Source organism: Gekko japonicus, unplaced genomic scaffold, assembly GCF_001447785.1.
Source record: "Gekko japonicus isolate JY-2015 unplaced genomic scaffold, Gekko_japonicus_V1.1 scaffold1098, whole genome shotgun sequence".
In the NCBI taxonomy this organism is placed as follows: Eukaryota; Metazoa; Chordata; class Lepidosauria; order Squamata; family Gekkonidae; genus Gekko; species Gekko japonicus.
In genome coordinates this window covers 379,866-391,178 of record NW_015160244.1, presented here as the reverse complement: position 1 = coordinate 391,178, position 11,313 = coordinate 379,866, and the positions used below count along the sequence as shown (strand labels likewise).

General features: G+C 54.3%; 1 protein-coding gene across 1 annotated transcript in view; it reads right to left on the bottom strand.

Moving 5' to 3' along the window:
* The window catches only part of CLUAP1 (clusterin associated protein 1), a 77,881-nt gene that overhangs the window by 9,892 nt on the left and 56,676 nt on the right, over positions 1 to 11,313 (bottom strand). Inside the window, exons 7-9 of the mRNA XM_015413551.1 lie at positions 7,852 to 7,924; positions 3,632 to 3,739; positions 566 to 621 (exon numbers count right to left, since the gene is read on the bottom strand). Coding sequence (XP_015269037.1) covers positions 566 to 621; positions 3,632 to 3,739; positions 7,852 to 7,924 — 237 coding nt within the window. The remainder of the gene's footprint in view (positions 1 to 565; positions 622 to 3,631; positions 3,740 to 7,851; positions 7,925 to 11,313) is intronic.

Genomic DNA, 11,313 nt, shown 5'->3' with positions numbered 1-11,313 from the left:
GAGGGCAGATCTGCACGTCCCCCCCCCCAATAGCTAGCAATCCAAAACAGTCCAGTGGTACCTTTAAGACCAAGTCTTATTCAGGTACAAGCTCTCCCTCCTCTGTGAGGGCAGATCTGCACGTTCTCCCCCCCGCCCAATAGCTAGCAATCCAAAACAGTCCAGTGGAGCCTGAGTGGTGGGTGTTGCCTTCTGACACACTTCCGGTGACGTCAGGGGGTGTGGCATATGCAAATGAGTTGTGCTAATGAGCTCCTGCACCTCTTTTTCTACGAAATGACCCCCGAATTTCCACTGCAGAGCGCCTAGTGATCGTAGCTCCTTTCCAGACAAGAGGACAACGACAGGCTGTCCCCGTACTTTGGGTCCTCCCCGGGATCTCCAGCTCGGCCGCAGCGGGAGAGAAAGGCGTTGCGACTGCCGGCAGAGTGAGAGAGGAGTCCGGCAAAGGGGGCGGGTGGGAAAAGGAAGGGCCTCGACGGGTTGAGGAGAGGCAGGCAGATGACGGGGGAAGCTACCTACTGGCCGGCGAGACGCTCTCCGAGGCCAAAGAAAAGCGACTTACGTCATCCTCCGTGTCGCCGCCTCGCATGGTTCCCACGATCCGCTTGCTGGGTCTCCCTGAAGGAAAGAACGAGACAGAGCATCCGTGAGAACGCGACGGCGACTTTGGCCGAGAGCTGAGGGCGGGACGGCAGGGGGGGCGCGGTGCCCACACTTATCCTGCTACCGAGGCGGTTCGGAGGCATGGCTCAGACACGGCTGGGAAGTGTGCCGGGGGCACTGAGAAGAGGGTGCGGAGGTCACACGAGGAACAGGGATACACACCATAACCAAGGCTCCCTCTAAGCTGTGGAGTCTCGTGAGCCAAAACTCTACTTTGTGAGTTCCTGGCATTCAGGTTGTGAGCAGGCGATTTGGCTCCTGCAGAAATCAGTCTGCTCTGGAGCCCCATCCTTCCTGAGCGGAGACAAAAATGTGTGAGCCGGAGGCTAAAAAAACTGTGAGCTGGCTCACACTAACTCAGCTTAGAGGGAACAGTGACCTATAACTGAGGGTTCTTTGCCAAAGGGAGAGGTCAGGCGAGGAAGGAGAGAGGCCGCCAGGGGTTCTGTCTGTGGCCGGACTCTGCTGCCCTGAGACATGTGGATGTCCCCCTTTTCTCTGGCATGGTGGGAGAGTGTAGCTTGTTTTTCAAAGCCCCTTTCCCAAACCTGGGAGGAGACGCTTTAAACGCCGTGTCCATCATCCGGGGCGATGACAATTTTGGGCCCTCGAGAGTGGAGAACCAATTCGGGTTCTCTCTAAGCTGAGTCAGCGTGAGCCGGCTCACAGTTTTTTAGCCTCCGGCTCACACATTTCTGTCTCCACTCAGGAAGGATGGCTCCAGAGCAAACTGATTTAGGCAGGAGCCAAATCACCTGCTCACAACTTTAATGCCGGTAGCTCACAAAGTAGGATTTTTGCTCACAAGACTCCACAGCTTAGAGGGAGCCTTGCTCCAGAGCAAACTGATTTATCCCGTAGCCCAATCGCTCGCTCACAGCTTTAATGCCAGTAGCCCACAAAGTAGAATCTTGGCTCACAGGACTCCACAGCTTAGAGGGAACTCTATCCCGCCAACAACCCAGTGAGGTATGTTAGGCAGAGGAGGAAGGACTAGCCCAGGGCCATCCAGGCAGCTTCCGGGACAGAGTGGGGGTTCCAACAGATCCCGGGCCCGCACTCTAACCACGACATTAGCTCTAATATGTCGTCGAAGGCTTTCACGGCCGGAGTTCATTAGTTGCTGTAGATTTCCCGGGATGTGTGGCCGTGGTCTTGGCATTGTAGGACCTGACGTTTCGCCAGGAACTGTGGCTGGCATCCTTTTGTTTCCTGAGGAGGAAACAGGACACAGTATTTTGTTCCAAGACACTGAAAGGTTGGACAACACTTTCAATTTCCATGTCAGATTACACAGGGAGAGAGGAGAGACTGGATTTGATTTGGCTCCTGCAGAAATCAGTCTGCTCTGGAGCCGTCCATCCTGAGCGGAGACAAAAATGTGTGAGCCGGAGGCTAAAAAAACTGTGAGCTGGCTCACACTAACTCAGCTTAGAGGGAACAGTGACCTATAACTGAGGGTTCTTTGCCAAAGGGAGAGGTCAGGCGAGGAAGGAGAGAGGCCGCCAGGGGTTCTGTCTGTGGCCGGACTCTGCTGCCCTGAGACATGTGGATGTCCCCCTTTTCTCTGGCATGGTGGGAGAGTGTAGCTTGTTTTTCAAAGCCCCTTTCCCAAACCTGGGAGGAGACGCTTTAAACGCCGTGTCCATCATCCGGGGCGATGACAATTTTGGGCCCTCGAGAGTGGAGAACCAATTCGGGTTCTCTATAAGCTGAGTCAGCGTGAGCCGGCTCACAGTTTTTTAGCCTCCGGCTCACACATTTCTGTCTCCACTCAGGAAGGATGGCTCCAGAGCAAACTGATTTAGGCAGGAGCCAAATCACCTGCTCACAACTTTAATGCCGGTAGCTCACAAAGTAGGATTTTTGCTCACAAGACTCCACAGCTTAGAGGGAGCATTGCTCCAGAGCAAACTGATTTATCCCGTAGCCCAATCGCTCGCTCACAGCTTTAATGCCAGTAGCCCACAAAGTAGAATTTTGGCTCACAGGACTCCACAGCTTAGAGGGAACATAAGCCTGCTCTGTTTCTATCCCGCCTTCTGGAGTAGATATAAATTACCTGCCTACCATTCTCTTCTCACCTTGACACAGAGAGTGCTCCATCTTTCTGTGTTATACCTCTGAGGATGCCAGCCACAGTTCCTGGTGAAACGTCAGGTCCTACAGTGCCAAGACCATGGCCACACAGCCCCGGAAATCTACAGCAACTAATGACATTAGCTCTCTTTTTTAAAAATCCATTTGTAATCTAGCACAGCTTGCTCCTGGATGCAGACTCTCCACATAGCCTTGTGCTGGTCTAAAGACCACAATAAACAAGCAGTGATACTCCATAGAGCCTGCTGTTGGCCGCTCTAGGGGCACACCTGTCCCTTTCGGCGCAACAGCCATCTGCCGTGCAGCTCTGTTTGCTCCGGCAAGAGCACAAATGATGGAAATCCAATCTGGTCCCACATCCTCCCACGCTTGCGCTAAAGCCTGCAGCTCTGACCGTGAATATCTGGCCCACCTGCCTTCCCCCCGGGGGTATGTGGAGAAACTGCAAATGTGCCATCCATTTGGCAAGCCGGGCAGGAGGGTGGCTTGGCACTGCCTGGTCCCCTCGGGGTTTTCCAACCCAAAGCACGCGCCCGGTATCTAGAAGCCCCGCCGAGTCAGGAATGGGTGTTCAAAACTGCCGCTCTGCAAGATCCAGTTTAGGGAAAGCTCGGCGATCACGGAAGATGCCACGGCTCCGTGTTTAGCCCATCGGCTCCCCGCGGTTTAGAAACACACAAGCAGTTCCCAGCCTGCCTGGGTCGTCTCCCCTCCCGCCAGGCTGATGGGGCAGCGTGTCGGGGCAACGGCCCGTGAAAGGGCTGGCCCTTCAAGGTCTCCTGCATGCGCGGGAGAACACCTCCCCCCCACGGTGCTGAGTATACTTGGGAACAGATTAACAAAGGGGGGGGGAAGGCAAGGGTACCTTGCATCAGCATCTCCATGGCCGTGTGCTGCTTTATAAGCTGCCGGTCTTCTATTTCGCTGTCGGACCCGTCGTCCTCGTGGATCTCGATGTCCGAGTCCTCGTTACCTAGACACGGCAGAAATGGAGATGCACACGGGAGTCAAGGGCCGTGGCAGGGAGAGGCCCAGGAAGCACATCGACTGGGGACAGACCGTGTGTTCAGAGTACCAGAGTTTTGACACTGTGCCAGCAAAGACTGAGGGTGAACCGAGGCCTGAAATACTCCTGCAAGAAGCTGTCGGTGCAAGCCAGTGTCCCCTCTAAGCCGAGTTAGTGTCAGCCAACTCACAGTTTCTTAGCCTCCGGCTCACACATTTTTGTCTTCGCTCCGGAAGGAGGGGGCTCCGGAGCAAACTCATTTATGCAGGAGCCTGATCGCTCGCTCACAACGTTAATGCCAGTGGCTCACAAAGAGGGATTTTTGCTCACAAGACTCCACAGCTTAGAGGGAGCGTTGGAAGTGACCCCCCACCCACCAGGAAGCTTGCTGGGTAATCTGGAGCCAGTCGTCCTCTCTCTGCCTGTCCTACCTCGTAAGGCTGTCAGGCAGATAAAACGGTGGAGGAAGCCACTCGGTCGCCCTCCGCCCCTTGGATGAAGGGCAAAATAAAAATGCTCGGATAGGACGTATAGACGGGAAGTATGGAAATGAAAGCTGTTCCACTTGTAGGTGGCCAGGGACTGGGGCATCAAAGACCCCCCCCTCTCTGCACAAACCTCCCCCTCTGTTGGGACCGTCTTGTGAGGCATCTTCACACTGGAGAAGATTCCCAGAGACAGCGGCTTGTCAGTGGCAATTTCCCTCCCTGCCTCCCGTTCTCTTTTGTGCCTCGGGGCAAGGCAGTCCTCCCACGCGGCCGATGCTAAATAATACAGCCCCACTTATTATTTCAGCGGCTGCTCTGTGAGCCGAGGGTTCCAGGCGGTCCCAGTGCCAGCGTTTAAGCCATCAGCTAATCGTGTGGCATCGACAGTCCGGCCCCACCGAAGCGCTCGGGTATTCCCTGTGGGGGAGCCAGCTTCGAACCGGTTGCATACCTCCCCCAGCGGAGCATGGCTCCGCTTCCGAAACACACACACATCCTCGGTCGGACCACTGTCCCCTCTCCTCCTGACAGCCTGTGCCCGTCTCTGATCCACCACTCTTGTGAGTCGAAATGGATTTTGCCCCGGCTCAGTGGCTGCCATGGTCGACCCAGCTACGGTTTCCCTAACGGCCTCCCTCTCTCTAGCCCACAGGAATCCCATTTTCTGCCAGCGTGACCCTTTCCCCAAACTGATGAAGCGATCGTTTCCACAGGTCCTCTGAAATAATACGCCAAAAACGATTGCACAGAAGGTTTCCCCCTGCAATGCATCCTCCCAGCAAAATACAAAACCCGGGTGCAGAAAGTGGGAGGGCTTCTAGTGTCCTGGCCCCACTGCTGGACCTCCTGATGGCACCTGGTATTTCTGGCCACTGTGTGACACAGAGTGTTGGACTGGAGGGGCCTTCGGCCGGATCCAACATTGGCTTCTCTGTTATGTTCTTATGTGGTGGTCCCATGGCCTCTCCTCTCCTCCTCTCCCTCAGCCCAACTCTTTCCAGCAGCAGAAGGGAAGATCCGATGTGGCCTCTTCGGCCGGCCCCCAACTCACTTTTAACCTCAGTCCCACTACTTACACCAGCCTCGGCTCCGCCCCCGCCCACTTATGATAGGACCAAGGCTGGAGCCAGTCACCTTCCCCTCCCGTAGTCCCCTCTTCCCCTTCCCTCTTCCTAGGTTCCGGGTTGAGTCTTCCTGAGCCTCGCCACTGTCAATTCTCTCGCCATACGGGAGAGAGGCCGGAGCAGAAGACGGCGGATCCGGCCTCTTTTGCTCAGGGGACACCCGCCAGCAAGGCCAAACTGGCCGGGAACAGTCCGCAAGCAGAAATCCCCCGAACTGACCCACGAGGGTAAGTCTCCCGTTTCCCGACATACACTGAGCGCGTACGTGGCGCTATTGAAGTCGGCAGGATGCCGATGCCTTCTTTGAGAACACATCCAACAGGAGGCGTGGATATTTCTGGCTCGGGAAGAAGTTTTTCCGATCTGTCGCCGCGCTGCTTACCTCTCGGTATGAGAATGACGGGACTCTCAGTGCTAGAGGAAGGCCGGGATCTCCCAGCAGTGATGCTTGACCGGGAGAGGTGAGAGTAGAGGAAGTATGAACACAAGGACAGTTGTCTGATCAAAGAGTTCTGGGTTCCTCCTCTGCCTTTCAAGCCGGGCTTATGAAGAGACACCCCAGGCAATCAGGCACAGCCGCTTCGCTAACGTAACTGGCCAGCCTTTCTTTCCCCCCCCCTTCTAGGCTGCAAAATGTTATGCCCGGGCGAGCACAGAATCCTAGACTCACAGAGTCAGAAGGGTCCATAGAGGCCATCTAGTCCAACCCCCTGCTGCTCAGTGCGGGATCAGCCAAGAGCATCCCTGGGAAGTGTTTGTCCAGCCGCTGCTTGAAGACTGCCAGGGAGGGGGAGCTCACCACTTCCCGAGGCAGCCCATTCCACCGTTGCACAACTCTGACAGTAGAAAAAGTTCTTCCTAAGATCCAGCCAGTACTTTCCTGCCCTGAATTTAAACCCACTCTTGCGAGTCCTCTCCTCTGCTGCCAACAGGAACAGCTTCCTGCCCTCCTCCTCTGAGGGCCAGCCCTTCAAAGACTTCAAGAGAGCCATCCTGTCCTCCCTCCACCTCCTCTTCTCCAGACTGAACCTTCCCAAGTCCCTCCGCCTTTCCTCAGAGGGCTTCTTGGTCTCCAGGCCCCCGATCGTCCTCGTCGCTCTCCTCTGCACCCGCTCTGCTCTGTCCACATCCTTTTGGAAATGAGGCCTCCAGAACTGCACACGATACTCCAGGTGCGGCCTGACCAAGGCAGTGTACAGCGGGACTACGACATCTTGCGATTTGGATGTGATGCCTCTGTTGACACACTCCGAGATCGCATCACACTGGCTGCTCATATTTAACTTTCAGTCCACCCGTACCCCAAGATCTTGTTCACACAGACGGCTATTCAAGATGGTAACCTTTCTTGTGAGCTCATCTGTAGCCCATCTGTAGCCCTGTTGGCAGGCTGGTATGAAGCGAGCAAGACTCAAGTCCAGTAACACCTGAAAGGCCAACAGGGCATAATCGTCCAAGTGTCAAGTCTCCCTTCGTCAGGTAAGATTTCTAGCTCATACCCTGGAACTCTTGTCCGTCTCTACGGTGCTGCTGGATTCGAATCTTGCTCTTCTACTACTGAACACAGCAAGGCTTCCCACTTTCAACTATCCACTAAGCAACTCACTGAAATTGTATACTACTCCCTCCTCAAAAGATCTCATCTGGGATATGGAAGGAAGTGAAGAACACAGCTCCATGGCGGAGCCCATGTCTTTTGTGCAGAAGGTCTTGTGAGCAAAAATCCTGCTTTGTGAGCAACTGAGCGAGCAATTTGGCTCCTGCATAAATTAGTTTGCTCTGGAGCCATCCCTTCCTGAGCTGGCTCCTGCATAAATTAGTTTGCTCTGGAGCCCTTCCTTCCTGAGCCGAGACAAAAATGGGTGAGCCGGAGGCTAAAAAACTGTCAGCTAGCTCACACCAACTCAGCTTAGAGGGAACCACTGCCGGCAGGTGATGTGAAAGAGATCCAGTCAGCGTTGGCAACAACGACGCGGGTAGGACAAACTGTATTATCCTCAGCCAGTTCACACAGTAGAATCCAGTTGGAAAGTGCACTGAAAGTGGATTATTTCGTGTGTGTGACCACAGCCTTTAAGTGGCAAGATCGCTCTGCTTTGCACTGGTCACCAGTGTTCCCTCTAAGCTCTCTCTGCTTTGCACTTGTCACCTGTGTTCCCTCTAAACTGAGTGAGTGTGAGCTCGCTCACGGTTTTTTTAGCCTCCGGCGCGGCTCACAAATTTTTTTGCCTTAGCTCAGGGAGGATGGGGCTCCAGAGCAGACTAATTGATGCAGCAGCCCAATCGCTCGCTCACAGCTTTAATGCCAGTGGCTCACAAAGTGGAATTTTTGCTCTCAAGACTCCACAGCTTAGAGGGAGGCATTGCGTGGAAAGGGTAAAGCAGAGGCAGGAATGACGGTTTAAACGCAGTTGGGATCTGGGCTCCCTCCTTTGCTGATACGTGGCGTTTAAGGAACGGGGCTTACTTCCAGTCTTCAGCAGGCGTTTCTCCTCCTCCTTCAGCTTGTTCTGCATCAGGCGCAAGGTGTTCTCTGCTTCCTGCGGGGAAGAGGAAAGATCGAGATCAGAACGGCCGCTGCAGCAACGCCCGGCTCGGGAGCAGAATGGGTCGTGGCTCAACTCTGCTGCTAAGGTTGAGATCAGTGGCTCGGCACCCAGCACTGATCCACAGAACAGGAAAGTCTAAAAAGTAAAAAAGAAACCCCCGAAAGTGACGTTTCCCCCATCAGCTGAAATCGAGGCGTTCAAAAGCACGGCAAGCTTTTGAACCTGCGGAAGGGCCTCTTTTCTTATCTGGCCTGAAGTCAGATAAAGATCTGGAAGCTTGCAAGGGCTTTCAAGTAACCTGGTTGAGCCATGGAAAGCAAAAACAAGCCCCCCCCCGCTTCCGTGCATCAAAAAAAGGTGCACCGAATCTCAAGAGATGAAATGACTGCCATGAAGGGGGTCAGTGCCAGCGAGGGGGGCGGGGGGCGGGGGGCTTCACGCTCTATGGAAAAAGAAGAGGAAGAGGAGGAGGAAAAGGATTTGGTTTTATATCCCGCCCTTCACTACCCGAAGGGGTCTCAAAGCAGCTTACAATCACCTTCCCTTCCCCTGTGAGGTCAGTGGGGCTGAGAGAGCTCAGAGAGAACTTGTGACTGACCCGGGGTCACCCAGCTGGCTGCATGTGGAGGAGCAGTGGGGAATCAACCCCGGTTCTCCAGGTTAGAGTCTGCTGCTCTTAACCACGACACCAAGATAGCTCTAGGGTCATAGTGGGGGGGGGATTAACCCCCTTCCCCATCCCCATTTCCCTGTCCTCCCCAGTTGCTATTTCCCCCACAGAGGAAACATACAGGCAATGGGTGTTCTCTTCCTTGGGGCAACTAATAGCACTAGGGGGGAGGGGGGCTGTCTGAGACTGACGAAACCAGCATGGAAGGGATTGTTCCTTCCCTCCCACCGTCCCAATTCAAGTCTGGGGAGGGTTTCGCTGCTAGTTGGCCACACCGGACGGCCATTCCCGAATCTCCCAGTCCGCTGTCTAGTTCAGGGCCCCCCAAGGTGGGGCCAGCCCCTTCCCTGGCGTCTGCCAAGTGTCTGTAGGACGTGAGCGGGGCCAGGTGGGGTTCATGCCCAGCACGGCTTCTGTGCGGAGTAAGAGGAGGCATCCTGTTGAGCACCGCTTCCGGCCTTAAACATTGAAGAGCCACCAGGAGAGCTCCGCATAACCTGGCTCCCTGGCATTCTGTCGTTGGCTGCCGGCTCCTCCGGAAGCCGTCGTGTGGTTGTGCCCACCAGCCGGTGTCAGAGTCTGAGAGGTGCCCACGGGCTCAAGAAGGCTGGTCTAGTTAATACCCAAGAATCTCATCTTCCATTATTATTATTTTTTTTAAACAGAGTGAGGTCCTGTAACCCTGCAGTTACAAAGATGTGCTTGGGATGTGGGTAGTACCTCCTGAAATCTCAGACACCAGAACATTGTCTGATGAGCTTTTCCGATGCCCACGGGAGGTGAGACGGCGGTGTCCTGCACAGCCCTTTCCCTCCATCGTATGAGTTCCAAAGACAGAATTTTGCAAAATAAGAACATAAGAACAACGTAAGAACATAGGGGAAGCCATGTTGGATCAGGCCAGTGGCTAGATGTGTGCCTAGATGTGTCACACAGTGGCCAAAACCCAGGTGCCATCAAGAGGTCCGCCAGCGGGGCCAGAACTCCAGAAGCCCTCCCACTGTGGCCCACTAAGCACCAAGAATACAGAGCATCACTGCCCCAGGCATAAGAACATAAGAGAAGCCATGTTGGATCAGGCCAGTGGCCCACCCAGTCCAACACTCTGTGTCACACAGTGGCCAAAACCCAGGTGCCCTCAGGAGGTCCACCGGAGGGGCCAGAACTCCAGAAGCCCTGCCACTCTTGCCCCCCAAGCACTAAGACTACAGAGCATCACTGCCTCAGACATAAGAACATAAGAGAAGCCATGCTGGATCCAACATGGAACATGAGAAGCCAATGGCCCATCCAGTCCAACACTCTGTGTTACACAGTGGCCAAAACCCAGGTGCCATCAGGAGGTCCACCAGCGGTTGGGGGGGGGGGGAGAAGAGGAAGGGAGGGAAGAATTTCCTAACTTTGTGTCAGGAAACTGGTCTCCTTTAACAGAGTATTTCTACCTGTTAGCTTTCTTGACTATAGAGGTAATCACCCCCCACCTCCCCGCTTGTTATCAGAATTGTTGCTTAAGCTGGCAGAAGTGATTTAACTTGCAGCAGCTGACAATGGTCATCTAAAGTGGTCAACAGCTTGCAATTTAGAGATCTCTCCTGGTAACAGCTTTCTATTGGCTGAATGGCTTTTCTTTCTGTACTGAGAGCTTCAGCCCCAGCAGAACAGAATTTGCCCTGCAAGCCACAAAACCCTGGCTAAGGGCCGGCCTACCGCTACAGCCAGTCTCCAGCACCTTGAAACCGCTACAGCCACTCTCCAGCACCTTGAAACCGGACCTCTTTCTCTCTTCCCTCGCCAAACGGGACATAAATCACCACGGCTCTTTCCTCGGTTCTCTTTCTTCCCGGCTCTAATTGGCGCAACAGATGGCCCCGCGTGTGATACCCAGCTGAGCCTTCTGAGACAAGGTGTTCGTTAACTGCATTTAGGAGTGCCACAGTGAAAATACCTATTTATTTCTCCTCATTAACGGCTCTGCTGAAGACTCAAACATTACTCTTCCTCCTTATGTGGGGGGGGGGTAGTGAGGGGGCGTGAGGAAGGGAAAGAAATCCGCCCAGCTGAAGGGACAAATTGTTTCGCTAAGAGCTGTAAGTGGGGGGAGTGCAAAAGGGCCGGTTTGAGAAATTAGAAGGGAAATTGCTCTCCAACTTGAGCCGCTATTTCCTGGAGACAAGAAATGGCACTTTCTCGCTCCGGGAGGGTGAGCCTGAAGGCAGGGGTCCGGAGCCTTTTAATGTGATTGCTGCCTGGCGCCTAGCTCTCCCGCCTTTGCTACATAAAGTTTGTTTTTAAAGCCGGCTTTGAAGGTCAAAGAAGACGGGGACGGCAAAGGATGAGATGGTTAGACAGTGTCATCGATGCAACGAGCATGAAGTTGAGCATTTGATTCCCCCACTCCTCCTCCACTGGCACCTGGCTGGATGACCTTGGGCAAGCCCTAGTTCTGACAAGAGCTGTTCTTGAAAAAGAGCCATTTCTGTCAAGAGCTTTCTCAGCCCCGCCTACCTCACACAGGGGGTCTGTTGTGGGGAGGGGGAGGGAAAGGAGACTGTAAGCCGCTCTGAGACTCCTCTGGGTAGTGAAGGGCGGGGTATAAATCCAATCTCCTCTTCTTCTTCTAATCTGGGAGAACCAGGTTTGATTCCCCACTCCTCCTCCACTCGCACCTGGCTGGATAGCCTTGGGCAAGCCGTGGTTCTGATAAGAGCTG